Source organism: Babylonia areolata, chromosome 6 (assembly GCF_041734735.1).
Source record: "Babylonia areolata isolate BAREFJ2019XMU chromosome 6, ASM4173473v1, whole genome shotgun sequence".
Lineage (NCBI taxonomy): Eukaryota > Metazoa > Mollusca > Gastropoda > Neogastropoda > Buccinidae > Babylonia > Babylonia areolata.
This window is the reverse complement of record NC_134881.1, coordinates 17986251-18003750: the sequence shown is the minus strand read 5'-3', so window position 1 is coordinate 18003750 and position 17500 is coordinate 17986251. Positions and strand designations below refer to the sequence as shown.

General features: G+C 38.9%; 1 protein-coding gene and 1 pseudogene across 3 annotated transcripts in view; both read right to left on the bottom strand.

Annotated features, from left to right (window-relative positions):
* Positions 1-12243, bottom strand: part of LOC143282815 (mitogen-activated protein kinase kinase kinase 7-like) — a 64179-nt pseudogene extending 51936 nt beyond the window's left edge. The window contains exons 1-7 of the transcript XR_013055310.1: positions 12102-12243; positions 10595-10774; positions 9947-9992; positions 7823-7961; positions 5198-5322; positions 3043-3171; positions 2047-2104 (exon numbers count right to left, since the gene is read on the bottom strand). The product of XR_013055310.1 is annotated as a mitogen-activated protein kinase kinase kinase 7-like (transcript). The remainder of the gene's footprint in view (positions 1-2046; positions 2105-3042; positions 3172-5197; positions 5323-7822; positions 7962-9946; positions 9993-10594; positions 10775-12101) is intronic.
* Positions 12244-16630: 4387 nt separating this feature from the next.
* Positions 16631-17500, bottom strand: part of LOC143283311 (uncharacterized) — a 7900-nt gene continuing 7030 nt past the window's right edge. The window contains exon 5 of one of the 2 annotated variants that reach the window (XM_076589502.1): positions 16631-17124. In XM_076589502.1, coding sequence (XP_076445617.1) covers positions 17011-17124 — 114 coding nt within the window. In that variant the 3' untranslated portion in view covers positions 16631-17010. The remainder of the gene's footprint in view (positions 17125-17500) is intronic. The other variant, XM_076589501.1, reaches the window with a different exon arrangement.

The window sequence follows — 17500 nt, the reverse complement described above, 5'->3', positions numbered from 1 at the left end:
GTTATATTTAATCCTCTCGCAGGGGGCAGTCAAACTACACGCACTGGTTGACAAGGGAAAGACACAAACCATGCAGACCCACACAGAAACACATGCATGCGCCGTAAGAAGAAATAGGGCATCAACAAGGCAGGAATGCTGTTGATCTGAAACCCTGAGGGGTGTCTTTAAAGTCAAGGTGACGGGCGCAACAGCCAAGTGGTTAAAGCACTGGACTTTCAATCTGAGAGTCCCGGGTTCGAATCTCGGTAACAGCGCCTGGCGGGTGAAGGGTGGAGATTTTTCCGATCTCCCAGGTCAACATATGTGCAGACCTGCTTGTGCCTGAACCTCCTTCATGTGTCTACGCAAGCAGAAGATCAAATATGCATATTAAAGATCCTGTAATCCCTGTCAGCATTTGGTGGGGTATGGAAACAAGAACACACCCAGCTCATACACCCCCCAAAAAATGGAGTATGGCTACCTACATGGCAGGGTAAAAACAGTCATACATGTAAAAGCCCACTCATGTGTATACGAGTGAACATGGGAGGTGCAGCCCTGGAACGAAGAAGAAAGGCAAGGTGAAAACATCCATACAGAAAATCCTGTCCTGGGTATTTGTGAATGTGAGACAGGGCTCAGACAAGTTTTTAATCACCGAATTCAAAAGCTTTATCTAAAACCTTTCAAACACCGAAGGCTGAAAGTTTTAAACTATCGTGTCAGAAACTAACAAAAAAAAAGGCGTGACAGTTTCAGTGTCAGCTAATGCCCCTTGCATGCATCGTCATCTGCCACATGGATGTGAGCAGCAATTTCTATCATATAAAATCTTTCAGGATCAGGATTTTTGTCACTGTTATTTTTCTTTTACATCCCAGTTCAGGTGAAAGAATTCACAGCTGTGATTTATCACTGAGAAAAAAAACAAAAAAACAATATATCATGTTTTGTTTCAGTAATACAGACAGTGAATTTTTTTTTTTTTTTTTTTTTTTTTTTTTTTTTTTTACAAACCCCAAGTCTTTTCTTGTAAAGAATTTTAAGGACTTATAAAATGACAAGAGATTTTTTTTACTTTATATATATATATATATTTTTTTTTTTTTTTTTTTTTTATAAATCTGTATGAATTCCAGGAGAGACGTGAACCACAACTATAGAAGAAAATATAATGTGCCGGAAGGATAGAAGCTGTCTCCACCCTTCTCCCACCAGGCAGCATCAGGATTCAAACCACAGACCTCTCATACAGGGAGTTCAACGCACTGACAGAGATGCCAAGCCTTGTCAAGTGTTTGTAGGAATAATCAGGAAATTTTGTTGAAACATTTTGAATTTAGCAGGAACACTCGGACTCTTAGCCACATAAGCAAACATACATTTCATCTACAAGGCATACAAACACTTGGGCCTACCTGCAATACAGTGTAACTGCTACCGGAGTCTGTTTGTAATTGTTATATTAGGTCTGTTTTCCACTGTCTAGTTTCTTATTTGTGTTGTGTTTATACTTCCCCAGGAGGTCACCTGGTCACTGTAGAAGTGTCAGTCAATGACTTCCTTGCACTTCATAGCTTAATCCACCGGGCACAGACACTGTTTGTGATTTAGCCACGTTTTCTCTTGTTCGGGTAAACGATTAAGCTGACTGGCCCACTCAATGCTGTTTCAATGTTAACAACCAATAGATTAGCTGAGCATCATCACATGACACCAAGGTTAGTAGTGACCGCCCAGGTCGTGTGATTGATAGGTCTGAAACGTCTTGGCAATGTTACAACAGAGAAGCATGTGACCATGCTATGTAGTTGAAAATGAACTCAGAACAATTTTGACGTTGGTGCAACGTCAGAACAAACTGCGATTGGGCGTAACAAAATATGGCAAAATCATAACAGCTGGCATCTCTGCACTGACCACCTAGCTTCTTTACCAGTGATGGGCCAGTCAGATCACTAAACATACATGAAGGAAAACATGCAATGTTCGACACAGGTTTTGACAACAGAGGCGGCTTGGCCACAGGTATTAAAAAAAAGAAAGAAAACAAAAACTCACTTTGTCATGAGAATTTCCAGAGGCTTGGGTTGTCCTTGTATCAAAGGCGGTCTTGTTCCTGGAGACAAATGAACAAAGAAGAAAGGGCTATAATCAACATGATTTGATTTGATTTGATCTGATCTGATTTTGCTGGGGGGGGGGGGGGGGGGGGGTCCTTACAACATTATGGAAACTTAACTGAGTAATGCAAATGGAACTGTTTTCTGTTGAAACTCAAAAGTGATGTCCCTTGTCTGACTACTGTTCCCTTATCTTGGCAAATATTCAAAGGAAAAAAAAGAAAAAAAATTATAAAAAAAACAAAAACAAATAAGGAAGAAAGAAAACTGAAAGAAATTAGAAGCCGATTTCAAATCTGTGAAACAATACCTAACTTAGCTACAGTCTGCAGAACATTGTTCCCCATCCGCATATTTCTTTTGAGAAGATGCTTCAAGTTTATCATGTCATGAAAAAGAAGGCTTTTTTTTTTTGCCTTTTTTTTTTTTAATTATTTTGCTTTATCTAGAAAATGTTTTACAATAAAACAACAGCTCACACTGCACTGGAGAGTGGTCATAAAGTTATTATCTTTAAAAATCCACAATGGTCCCAAGTTCAACTATCAAAATCCCCTGAATACACAAAATAAGAAATGTTATTCTGTTTTACTGACAAGCTAATCCACAGCATAGCCGTAAAACACATCAACAACACAAAACAATGCCCAGCTGACAGTCAAACATGCTCAGAAAAAATCATTCATAAATGAATAAAATTAAAAGCATTCAATGCAAGCAATGGAAAATCATCCAATTCATCAAATAAGGGAAGCAACTGTTCAAAACATTCATTGTATGCTGAGAGCATGAATTTAAAAATAGGCCTGTCTTTGTTAAACTGGGAAACATGAATATGAAATTAGGCATTTACCTTTGCTCAATATGAAATTATTCTCTGCAACAAAAAATTCTCAGCACCTAACAAGCTGAACAGTTTTCCATCTGCACTCACCGTTGTGTACAGCCCACATGATGCGGAAAGCAGGGCCTCCAATTTCATCAAAAGGTTTCCGCCTGGTGAACACTTCCCAGAGAATGATTCCCCAGCTGAACACGTCACATTTTTCACTGTAGTTGGAACCTGCACACAGTCGACATACACATACTGGTTCTCTGACGGGTGCAGAGATGCCAACCTCTGTCAAGTGTTTGCAGGAACATTCAGGAAATTTCGCAGGAAAACTTTGAATTTGGTAGGAACACTCGGACTCCAAGCAGCATCAGCAAATGTACATTTAATCTACATGGCAAACAAACAATGTAAACATGCACACGATTAGCTGAGCATCATCATGTGAGACCAAGGTTAGTAGTGACTGCCTTGGCCTCATGATCGACAGGTCTAGAGCGCCCTGGTAATGTTATGACAGGAAAGCATGTGACCATGCTATGTAGTCGAAAATAAACTCGTCGGAACAAATTTGACGTTGGCATTAATGTCCTGACAAAATGTGATTTAGCGTAACAAAATACAGCAAAATTGTCACAGTTGGTATCTCAAGAGGAAAGATAGATGAGATGAACTGGACTTTCATCATAGCATTATTTTATGAAACAACAGGAAGGATGAATATGGATTGAGACACAGAAACAGGGAATAATGTGTCAAGACAATGGTCCGAACTAAACAAGGGCAACAGCCAAGTTGTGAAGGTAAGATCATTCCCTCTTGAAGCTGTTGTCGTAACTAATGTTGGATTACCTTGCTTCAGACGCCTCGAGAGGAACAAAGCACCCTGTGGGGTAAAAGAGGAATAAGTGGCAGAATGGTTAAGATGCTTATCTGCTAATGCAGTGTCTGTGAGGGTCTGGGTTTGATTCCTGCTCTCGCCCTTTCTCCCAAGTTTTACTGGAAAATCCAACTGAGCGTCCAGTTGTTCGGATGAGACGATAAACCGAGGTCCCATGTGCAGCAGTCACTCAGCGCACAAAAAAAAACAAAAAAAAAAAAACATGACAACCAAAGTGCTATCCTCAGGCAACATTCTGTAGAAGAAATTAAGCATGCACTAGCGCGTTGAGTTATGGTGCTGTCAGGAATCTGTCTAGTAGATGTGGTGTTGCGAACATGGGATTTGTCCACACGCAGTGACGCCTCCTTGAGAAACTGAAACTGGAACTGGGGTAAAATAAACGGAGTCTTGTCTGTCTTGAATCAGACTCCAGTTTTCTGCCAATACAATTTTCAAGTAATTTCCTATCACTTTAGTGCCTTGGTTTCTGCCAACTCAATTCCTAACTCATTTCTCCTCACGGTCCTAATTCACTTTCCTGCTCTGGTGTTGGCTAATTCAGTTTAAAACTGGTTTTTGCTCATTCAATTTCCAAATATTTTTTTGCCAACTCATTTTTTTCTCACAGCACCCATTTACTTTTGTGCCTTGGTTTTTGTCTCTTCAGTTTCCAACTGGGCTTTGTTAGCAAAATCAGTTTCTAAACCATTTTTCTCAAAGGACCCATTCACTTTCACGCCTTGGTTTTTACTAGTTGATAAGAGGCAAACTTGACAGCAGGTGAGAAAGTTGACAGGTGCAACAGCCGAGTGGTTAAAGCGTTGAACTTTCAGTCTGAGGGTCCCAGGTTTGAATCTTGGTAATGGCACCTGGTGGGTAAAGGGTGGAGACCTGATCTCCCAGGTCAACATATGCCCAGACCTGCTTGTGCCCAAAGCCCCTTCATGTGTATACACATACAAAATATCAAATATGCACGTTAAAGATCCTGTAATGCATGTCAGCGTTCGGTGGGTTATGGAAACAAGAACATACCCTGCATGCACTCCCCTGAAAACGAAGTATGGCTGCCTACATGGGAGGGTAAATAAACAAAACAGTCATACACATAAAATGTTACGTGTCTGCCTGAGTGTGTATGTATGTGTGCCTGAAATCTCATTGAATGACACAGGAAAGGAATGATGAACGCTCAATGGCAACCAACGGCAGCTGTCAGTTGGCTCTATCCATTGCCTGCTGTGCAAATGACCCCGAGTTTGTAAAGCTTTAAGACTTTGGTGTCCGACCTAGGATAGGCACTATATAGGTATCCATATCATGATCAAAGACTGGAACAGACTTTGCAAGAGGAGAGCTGGAAAAGCCACTGACCTTCAAAGACTTCCGGTGCCATCCAGGCAGCGCTGCCCTTGTTGTTGGTCATGTGGGTCTGAATGTCGCAGGCAGTGCCAAAGTCACATATCTTCAGCACCGTGCCATACTGGATCAGCAGCAGGCTGAAACAACACACAGCCACCCAGACTGTCACAGTTACGTTGTTACTGTTTTTGACTGTCAGTTGTGTTCGACTATGACCATCAGGACAGCAGAGGAGGTAACTGCTGTCCCAACTATCTGGGATAGTATTTGATTATAGTGGAGAGTGTCTTCCCATAGTTACATCCCCACTCTCTCGGCCAAAGGGGTTTTAGGACAGTCAGTGTTGGGATGGTTCCCAAAGGTCAACTAGCCCCTAAGGCTGCAGCACTAAGAAGCAGTGCCTCCTAGTTTCAGTCATAGTCCTTCACAAAAGACTAAGCTCTAAATGGTTTCCCACTGCAATGGAGAAACCACTGATAATACAGCTCTCGCTTTGCTGTTGGCCCAACTGTAAACTTATGTCACAGGTTTCGTCAGTGGCAGCAAGATACAATAAATCAGCTGAGAGAAAACCTTTCAGCACTTTTTGTCATGATGCTATTGATGCTGTTGTTTCCGTCTTGACGATGTTAGTATTGTTGCTGTCTTCTGTTTTTCACCAAGACTCTTGTTTTTAGTAAATCATGTTAAAGCGGAGAAAGAAATAAAATCTATTTCATGTAAGATGTCTGCTTCTTTATGTACATATACAATGTATCTCTAAAGAGGAAAATGAAATAAAAATCTACTTTATATGTCAGCTTCTTCATGTACATGTACACATGTATCTCACCAATTTGCTCGTGTGTGTGTGTGTGTGTGTGTGTGTGTGAGGGTTCCCAAAGTACAACTTTCCTAAAGCAGCATTATACAAGGACTTTTTAAGAACCAACAGACCACCTATACTGCCCCTTACCCTGTTCTACAGCTCTCAAGAGTCAGTTTTCAACAACACCTTACTTGGGAGGTTTAAGATCTCGATGGATGAGGGCTTTGGGTTTCATACAAATGTACAAACTAAAAACCCTACACATAAAAAAAACCCACCCTTATTTGGGAGGTTTAAGATCTCGATGGATGAAGGCTTTCGGTTTCAAACAAACAAACAAACAAAAAACCCTACACAAAAAAACCTTACTTGGGAGGTTTAAGATCTCAATGGATGGAGGCTTTCGGTTTCAAACAAGCAAAAAACCCTACACAAAAAAACTCTTACTTGGGAGGTTTAAAATCTTGATGGATGAGGGCTTTCAGTTTCAAACAAACAAAAAACCCTACACATAAAAAAAAAACTTATTTGGGAGGTTTAAGATCTTGATGGATGAGGGCTTTCGGTTTCAAACAAACAAAAAACCCTACACAGAAAAACCCTCACTTCGGAGGTTTAAGATCTCGATGGATCGAGGATTTGGGTTTCATACAAACAAACAAAAAACCCTACACATTAAAAACAACAACCTTACTCTGGAGATTTAAGATCTTGATGGATGGAGGCTTTTGGTTTCAAACAAACAAACAAAAAAAACCTTACTTGGGAGGTTTGAGATCTTGATGGATGAGGGCTTTCGGTTTCAAACAAACAAAAAACCCTGCACAAAAAAACCCTTACTTGGGAGGTTTAAGACCTCGATGGATGGAGGCTTTGGGTTTCATACAAACAAAAAACCCTGCACATTAAAAAAAAAACAAAAAAACCCTTACTCAGGAGATTTAAGATCTCAATGGATGAGGGCTTAGAGTTTCATACAAACAAACAAAAAACCCTACACACACAAAAAAACCTTACTTGGAAGGTTTAAGATCTTGATGGATGGAGGCTTTGGGTTTCATACAAACAAAAAACCCTACACATTAAAAAAACACCTTACTTGGGAGGTTTCAGATCTCGATGGATGAGGGCTTAGAGTTTCATACAAACAAACAAATAACCCTACACATAACACCCCCCCACCCCCACCCCACCCCACCCCCCTGTTATTTGTGAGGTTTACGATCTCAATGGATGAGGGCTTAGAGTTTCATACAAACAATCAACAAAACACTTACACATAAAAATTAAAAAAACACCCTTACTTGGGAGGTTTAAGATCTCGATGGATGAGGGCTTAGAGTTTGATACAAACAAACAAGCAAAAAACCCTACACATAAAAAACCCTTACTTGGGAGGTTTAAGATCTCGATGGATGAGGGCTTAGAGTTTGATACAAACAAACAAGCAAAAAACCCTACACATAAAAAACCCTTACTTGGGAAGTTTAAGATCTCGATGGATGAGGGCTTAGAGTTTGATACAAACAAACAAGCAAAAAACCCTACACATAAAAAACCCTTACTTGGGAGGTTTAAGATCTCGATGGATGAGGGCTTAGAGTTTGATACAAACAAACAAGCAAAAAACCCTACACATAAAAAAACCTTACTTGGGAGGTTTAAGATCTCAATGGATGAGGGCTTAGAGTTTCATACAAACAAACAAGCAAAAAACCCTACACATAAAAAAAACCCTTACTTGGGAGGTTTAAGATCTCGATGGATGAGGGCTTAAGAGTTTCATACAAACAAGCAAGCAAAAAACCCTACACATAAAAAACCCTTACTTGGGAGGTTTAAGATCTCGATGGATGAGGGCCTTGGGTTTCATTCCGTGAAGATACTCCACGCCCCGAGCGCACTGCAGTAACCAGCTCATGGCGTGGGCAGCCGTGTAATGTGGCTGGGGGCCTGACCCATGCAGAACTGTAAACACCAAGCCTCACATCAATATAATCATAACAACAATAATAACAGATACTTGTTGAGCAATTTCCTCCCCCTTAAAGGGAGCTCAAAGCGCTTTACAATGATAAACATTAAACACATACACACACACTCGCAATAACTTACAAACGGAAGTAGAAAAAATAATAATAATGATTTGACGCACAAAAGCATAAAACAGACTCAAAGACTATGCCTATTACATTTCTAAATCACACACACACAAACACACATGCATGCACGCACGCACGCACACGCACAGTCTGCAACACATACATTACACAATACTGGAGAGAAAAAAAACAAACAAAAAAAAACATTGATTCAGTCTGAGAGTGCCATTAACTCATTCATCCTTGTGCCCAAGCAATGCTAGGGTGTTGAAATTCGTTTCATTAAGACGGTGTCCATGTTTGAACAATACTGCAAATCAATAACATGCAAAGGGAACTAACTCCTGCAGTATTATCAGCTGTGTCCACATCTGTCAATTTGGAGGGGGGGGGGAAATGGACGATTTTACTTTTTGTGAATATAATTATTTTCTGCCTTTCTCCACATGAATATACGGGCAGTGAGGCCTGCCAAGGATGTAGACTCACTTACAAAGGTTGAATGGGTTAAAACAGAAACCACTGTTGTACTGACACATCAAACTGACAACATACAATGAAACAAATATATTTCATCATTATCTGATAGATCAATCAGTCAGATATCATGTTTACACAACCATACAAATTACAATGCAAAATGCTTTATTTTCTATTAAAAAAAAATTTTAAAAATAATAATAAAAACAAAAATAAAATTTAATTTTTTGAAGGAAATTGATTTATGTGGTAAAACACATGAACAATGCTTGTGAATCATGGTCATCCAGTGCATCAAAGTGAACAATACTTCATGACCCCTACACAAGCGCAATGGTCGAGTCAGTCTCTTGAAGCAAGCACACTAAGTTCTTCAAAGAAATCTCACCTGTGTGAAGACCAAGCTCACAATCACAGTTTCCTCAAAAGAATACCATTTGCACTTAAAGGTCACAAAGTACAGTGGCGGATATATTTCCATAATCAAGATAAGCAAATTTTTCATGAAAATATGACAGCCATCTGCATGGAAATTGTCCAGTGAATCAGAAGTAATGTAGTATTATGTACTATTGTATTTTGTCCCCCCACAAAAAAACACTGCCAGGCTTTTCTGTTGCACTTCCTCACAAACTAAATAAATGAATAAACTGTGGAGAAGCAGTTTACCATGTGTGTGTGGTGGAGTGCGAGCGAGTATTCGTGCAATCGTGTGTATGGACATGCCTGAGTGCATGTTGCAGGGATGCGTTTTCTGGGGGGCGTCATGGGTGGGTGGGTGGGTGGTTTCCAATGTTCAGTTGTGTGAGCGTGTTATGCCATGCTTCCATGTGGGGCCGAAAGAGGGGTATGTGCGGGAGGGGGGGATGGGGAGGGGGTGGAGATGGGTGAGGGTATTGATAGGAAAGGTGGGGAGTGGGGAACGAAATGTAAAGTGCTTTGAGCAGAATTTCTGAAGAAACGTGCTGTATAAATGTCCACTATGATTATCGTTATTATTATCATTATGATATATTCTTTACTTACAAGTTATGACATCTTAGTTTAAAGTCTTAAACCATACCATTCAGTCACTTCTTGATCTGGCAATGTTCATCTGTATGCCAGTGTGTGCACTGGTACAGTGGTGGCACTTACTCAAGTTACTGTATTTTGCTGAGATGCTGTTTTGCATGTCATTAAAATTAATGTAAATTTCTAAGATTCTGTTTTATCATTTAATAATCATCTTGATCTGATGACTGTTGGCAATACATAAAAAATTACAGTAAACCAAATGATGTAAACATGCATCAATGGAAGGGCTATAGTATAAAAATATGAACACATCACACAAGCTGACAAGTGTTACATAAGACTACAATTACGAACCATTGTAAAGAGACCCTCCCTCTGCATACTCCATCACAAGGCAAACCTGGAAAGAGAGAAAAAAAAATACACAGTCCTTTATAATGAACTGTTCCTATATTTTAAAAAATCAACCATACTGATAATGATATGTTTTCTTACACAGTATACAGACAGTGAGTAAGACACCTAATGATTTATTAATACATCAAATTCTTTCCCTCTTTTTTATTTTTATTTTATTTTTGAACTAAGAGCAAGAAATATATAAAAGTAAAATAAATTAAATAACTTCACGAAAATGAATAAAACAAATGATATCAAATGATTAGTTAAACAATCTGGATGGGCACTACACCAATATTCCATTATCAAGAATAATATCATCAAATTTAAAATTCTGCACAATGAAATCTTGACTTAAATTTAAACAAGCCAGAAGTATCTCTTTTCTTCTCTTCTCCTTTTTTTTTTTGTTTTTTGAACTTGAGGGCAAAGTCATGTACCTGTCTATAATTTCAGAAACAAAACGCAAGTAAAGTGTATAATATATGTTTATTGTCTGTTTTACAATAATATTATGTAATGAATTAAAAAGATTTCTGAACTGAATAATAAAAAGTAATCCAATTTTGTTCAATGAAGGCAATGGGACTAGAGGAGACTCACAGGGTGTTCACGGCAAGCTCCATACAGATAAACAATGTTGGGGTGGCTGACTCTAGACAACTGCTTCAGTTCTTGCATAAACGCTTTCTTCTCTGACTCTGTCTCAATTCGCTTGACCGCCACGTCCTTGCCCCGCCATCTTGCACGACTGACAACTCCAAATGCACCTTTCCCAACAATCTGAAAAATAGTACCATGATTTATTGCATTGCACCATTTGAAATTTTGACACATATGTACATCTATTCTGACCTGCAGAACAGCAGACAAAAGAAAAAGAAAGAAAAAAGAAACTCGAAGCGACATAGATTGACACAGACAACAAGACTATATAGAGACAAGACAAAGAGGAATTGCATTTTTGCTGATCACCTCAGGGATGGGGAAAGAGAGAATAGGGCCAGTCAATATCACTGCTATTTTTTGTAACAAAGCAGTTAAAATAATAAGGCCCCAGCTGAGATATCATGACAACCGACAAATTCCATGTTCAGAATTTAAAGAAAAATAACAGATTAAAATTATACAAAATTTCCTCCAGTTTCCACTACAAGAAAGCTTCTTCCCATTAAACTTACGATTAAATTAATGACAGTATACACTGAGACTGCTGTATAATGCCAATGGAACAAGTGACTGAGAACTTTACCAGATTTTTCATTATTTTAACCAAAATCAATTCAATATCAATACATTTGACAAAACTTTCTAAACAAGCTTTCTTATGACAAAAGCTGACATGGGTAAACTTTGAAAAGCAAAACAATTCTTTCCAAAATCAACAAAGTTTGCACATGGGTCAAATTAGTATAATATATGTTATGTGCTAACTAGGACCCTTCGACATCTATATATATACTAGGTCAATCTCAAACATCAAATAATCAATTCTAAGCCCAACTTAGTTAAAGCAGAGTAGTTTTGTTAACATAATGTAATAACTGGAACTCTTCTGTACAAATCTAGACCTCAAACTTTGATGTGAATTTCATCTTAGTTCAAGCACAGCAGTTTTATTAAAAATGATAACATGATGATGATCATGATGGGCTGATACTCCAAATTTTTTTTAAATCTTTTTGTCAAAAGCCATGAAATCAAAGTAAAAGTAAGTCTAAATAATTATTAAATGCATAAGTACTTCATTCCAACGTTTAATTAGGTTAATGAAAACTATCTCAAACTTGTCAAAGGATCTGGTAAGTTTTGAGAGCTATCGTCAAACGTTCTGCTTTTTCAAGATTCAAATGATAAAATTTATGGTTTAAACTTGAAACATGTAACTAGAATTGAACAACTGTTACTACAAGTACTACTCGCATGAATTCTATGTATAGCATAATGACTCAGATCTAGATACAAAATACATGTCTGTCGACGACAAACCCCTCTCTGCCAATAACTACACCTTTCTTACACGCCTTCTTTAACAGTCTAAGCCTCTGCACAGCAGACTGAAATGATACAGCACTTGTCTTCATCGTTTCATTACAACATTTGTACAGACCTCCCCAAACTGAAGTTCTCTGTAGTCGATTTCTTCTACGAAAGTGGGTGTATCCATAGCAGTTCGGTGACAGGTTAGGCACTATGTCATGATATTCAGTTCATGTTGTTTTGAAACAGCAGTCAGCAAGTACGCCCGAACCATAAACAGGAAGCAAGAATGTTAAGGGAGGTAACTTTCGAACATTTGTCCTGTTTTTCTCATGAGCTGTGAATCGATGGCGTTTTGATATTTGAACACGTTCAGATTCCCGTGTATTTAGTTTTGAAGGAGGGACAACATTGGTACTTTATGCTGCTCAGTGGGAGCGTACCCATGTCCGACCGATTTAGGCTTCGCGGCACATTGGGCCATGCGCACAATGGGCTGATCCTTGCATCTGTGTGTCAGTTCGCGGCGGCATGTATGTGTGTCTCAGTGTGTGTGCGTGCCATACTGTGTGTGCGTGCCATACTGTGTGCAGCAGTGCGTGCGTGTGCGTACGCGAGCAAGCGCGCACAGTACACGATTTACCATTGCTCACATACACATATCAGTAGCACACAACTTGAAAGACTCAACCTGACACCCCCTATACGCAGACGGAGGGCCATACGCAGACACCCCTCAAACTGACACACACCGGCACACATACACTGACTGACACTGTCACACACACACACACACACACACACACACACACACACACACACAGGCCATTCACAGAACCACACAGTGGCAACTGAACACGTACGCGCATACAAACATATCTCAGTATATTGTGTTGTATTTATTGAATTGTATGATATTGTCTGAAAATTAATGTACGTATGTTCACAATATGCGTTTCAAAAGGAACGTGACAGTACATAAGTTACTGTGCCCTTTTGAAAGTGAAACACATTTTGTTCTACAATGTCCAAAATATGAAGATCTAAGAGAACAGAATATCCCTGGCTGCCAAGTGCTACAATCATCCATCACAGTTCAAGCTGACATGTTATTTGCATCAGAAAGTAAAACGTTGATAATCCGCCTTGCTTTCTTCCTTGATAAAGCTCTCAAAGTCCGTCGTATGTATCTGTATTGAACTGATAGTCTAAGAGTCATCGATACTTACAATTCACGTGTGTGTATTTTTGTATGTATATGCATAAGTGTGTGTACTGATGTGTGTGTGTGTGCCAGTGCAGTGTGTGTGTGTGTGTGTGTGTGTGTGTGCGCGCGCGCGCGCGCGTGTCTCAGTGTGTGTGTGCGTGTGTGCTGTGTGTGTGTGTGTGTGTGTGTGTGTGCGTGTGTGAGTGATGTGCAATGTATGTAGGTACGTACATTACTGACCTCACATGTGTACAAATTGATATATAAGTAACAAAAATTTTTGATGATGACTTGCGTTGATATGCAGGAAACTATCCTTCTGTTGTGAATATGACTTTGTAACCACCGTCAATGATATGGGTCCCAGGCCCGTTCATTAAACAATCATTCAGAGTTCTCTCTATATCTGTGTCTGTTTCTCTCTCAAATCCGTTATTGCTTCTACAGTTACTTAACTGGCCGGTGTTATTTTTACTCCGTGCTTTCTTGATCTGTGCATGCTTTTTTTTTTTTTCAAATCAAATTTCATAGTTTGATCATTTTCATGCCATGCAGTCCCCAGCCTCTCTCTCTCTCTCTCTCTCTTAAAATTTTTACTGCTTCTTCAACTATCTAAACGGCGTTTTTTTGTGTTGTTTTTTTTGTTTTTTGTTGTTGTTTTTTTTTGTGTTTTTTTTACTGCTTTTCTTTAACGTGTGCATGCTTTTTCACATTCATTTACATTGGTTGTTGTGTAAACAAAGTGAGTCTATGTTTTAACCCGGTGTTCGGTTGTCTGTGTGTGTGTGTGTGTGTGTGTGTGTGTGTGTGTGTCCGTGTGTCTGTGTGTCCGTGGTAAACTTTAACATTGACATTTTCTCTGCAAATACTTTGTCAGTTGACACCAAATTAGGCATAAAAATGGGAAAAATTCAGTTCTTTCCAGTCATCTTGTTTAAAACAATATTGCACCTCTGGGATGGACACCAAAAAATAAAAAAGAAGCCTAATTATATGCAAACTGCATTTACTGTTATATTTATATTTTTTGTATTCTCTAAACTTGGCACTTTGACCTCTTATTCGACACAACAACAAGAGGAGTCATTATTATCATTTTTTGTTCAAACAGGAACTTCTTTTGCTAAGCATGGAATTTTTATTTATTTTGCAAACGTTTTGGTGCAGATAGTAAAAAAGGGAAATTACTCTGTAATTAATGCTAGGGGAAGTAATTTATCACAAGTGAGTCTTGAAGGCCTTGCCTCTCTTGTCATGTCTTGTATTCCGCCCCTCCCCGCTCTCTCTCCCAGTATCTATCTATCTGTCCGTCTCTACCTGTCTATCTATCTGCCTATCTATTTATCCCTCGCCCTGGCACTCACCCCCCCCCCCCCCCCCCCCCCCACCCCCCGCACCTCCGCCACACATACACACCAATTTCAGTCTTCTCTCGCTCATTCTCTTTTAGCTATGTAGTGTTGTGAATATCGAGTAATTATTCGTGTATCTAGTTGATTTAGTACTGTGCACGGTTTGTTGACATGTTTTTAATTAGTTTTGTTGTTGTTGTTGTTTTACGTTTTCGAGGGCTGAATAAAAAAAAAATTAAAAAAAACCCCTATGGTCTTGCATACTCTATATATTATCCTCAAAAAATATAAATTTATTTAGAACATCTCTCTGTCTCTCTCTGTCCCTCTCTGTCTCTCTCTCTCTCTGTGCATCGTCTTCGATATCAAGAATTACTGAAATACACAATGAAATGTCCAATGTGCAAAGTAGGTTACTGAGGATGAAGTGTATTTTAAATATAATTGTCCTGCTCAGTAGTTCATACATCCTGAATGTTACAGAAATCTTACTGATTTTCGACTACGTGTTCTCTTGGCTTCCAGAAACGAACACACAATTCGGAATCTTGCTTTTCAAAATAAAGAGTTTGCTGCATCTTCAACATTGCATATTTATGTATGTATATAATTTTATGTATGTATGTATTTATGTGTGTGTGCATATGTACACACACACGTGTGTGTAACTGATTGTATGTGCCATGTATGTATGTATGTATGTATGTATGTATGTATGTGTATCTTTATATACAATTATTTACTTATTTATTCATTTATTGGTTTACTTAATTATGTCGTTTTGCAAATTCCTCATAACGCAAGAGTGCGTATGGCCGTTCGATAAAATTTACAAGTAGTTGTAATTGCGATACTGAACCTTCACAACCCCTTCAAATGGGGCTTTGGCTTTATATTGAATTAAAAATTCTCTCTCTCTCTCTCTCTCTCTCTCTCTCTCTCTCTCATACAGAAAAAGACGGGCACGAACAAACACACACAAAAAAAACAGAGATACTGAAAAATAATATTTATTGTTGGAATTGAATTTATCTTCTCAGTCTAAACAGAAACTGTTTCTCTATGGATGCGCACGCGCACACACACACACACATACACACACACTCACACGACCACCTTCCCCTGAAAACACACACACACACACACACTCACTCTCTCTCACACACACACACACACACACACACACACACACACACACACACACACATGTACATCCCCTCTCTCCTGAGACAAGAATGCGTCAGTTGTTCGTAACAACGGCTGCCCAAGACAAACATTCACAAATCTCCAATTTCTCTCTAATGACTTGATATGAAACACACAGTCATAATATTCTGTATCATCTTGCATATGGTTAAACAGATATAAACCTGATGACACGGTGATTGTACGATCAAATACAAATGATCAATATTTTCATTGACTAATAAGAACAACAATTGACACTTCATAATATTATTTTCATAATTTCGATCAAATCAAATTTCACATGTCTAGGGGCAGCGCAAAAATAATATGCTCAGTTAACGTTTTTCTTTATGAAGAGAGCAGTTAGTTGGGAATCATTAGAGTCCTTTTTTTTTTTTTTTTTTTTTCTTCTTTTTTTGTTAATACGTTCTACGTTATTGCACGGGTGATGTAATGTACCTCAAGGCATGACTAAGTACGCTGCCTTACGTTGGTCAGGCATCTGCTTTGCAGATGTGTTGTAGCGTATATGGATTAATCCGAACGCAGTGACGCCTCCTTGAGTGACTGAAACGAACCGAGCAATGTTGTTTGTTTGTTTTTTTAACAGCCATCAAAAGAAAAAAAGAAACAAACTTTTTCATGTCCATTTTTGCTGGCCCAAAAGTGGATACAGGGAAAAGAGATCAATCTTTTGCTGGCGATTGCGCTTTGTTTATCACTGGTGCGGGATGTGGTAACTTCTTTTCAATCTTTGTTTGTTAACAATAATCCCAGACCATAAATTTTTAACGTCAAATTTTGCTGGGGGGGTTGGGGGGGGGAGGAGGGGCCGGGGCGTGGGAGGGGGGGTAGTGGTGCGGTGCAGGGAGGGTAGAGTGCGCAGGGGTTACGGTACGATCGGGTGAGAAGATGGAGGAAGGGGGGAGGTGGGGGGGGGAGGCGGGGGAGGGGGATGAAACATACAAAATCAATTATCAAGAACTGAGCTTCAAGAATATGCGCTATAGCAAGATGTCTCAATAAGTATATAAAATAATAATAATAATAATAATAATAATAATAAAAACCCTCTTCATCGACCAGATCAGTCGTAAATCCAGAGATTTGGATGAGGGGGAGGGGAGTTACGATAATAACAATAATAATGATAATAACAGCGATGACAACAACAATAATAACAATAATAATCATGAATTAGATACACACACACACACACACACACACACACACACACATATATATATATATATATATATATATATATATATATATGAATAAAGAAAAATCCATCAACTGTGGTCCCGGGAGGACGACAACAGCTCTTCGGGAGCGAACCACAGGCCGATCTCCCTCCGGGCGCTCTCCGCCGAGTCGCTGGCGTGGCAGACGTTCCCGCTGTCCACCTAAAAAAAAACGAAAGAATCTGTGATAAATAATGTTTCACAAACGACATTGCTGATGAACTTCACTATTTGCTCGTGTGTCTTTTTTTTTTTTTTTTTTTTGTCTTTTTTTTCTTCTTTTTTTCTTTTTTTTTTCCGGGTGTCAGACAAGTGTCTACGTAAATATTATAGAAACCGCCCAAACTCCATAGAAATTCCACTCACTGTTTCTGAAAGGAAAAAAAAAAGAATATTGGTAAAACTTAATGCACTTGTTTCTCCTTCTTGTTGTTCCTTTCGGTAATGCTATGTCTGTTGTTAATGGCTGAGGATAAAGTAATTATTATCAATGTGTATAGTTTGCGCGAATGGATTTTTTTCTTCTTCTTCTTTGTCC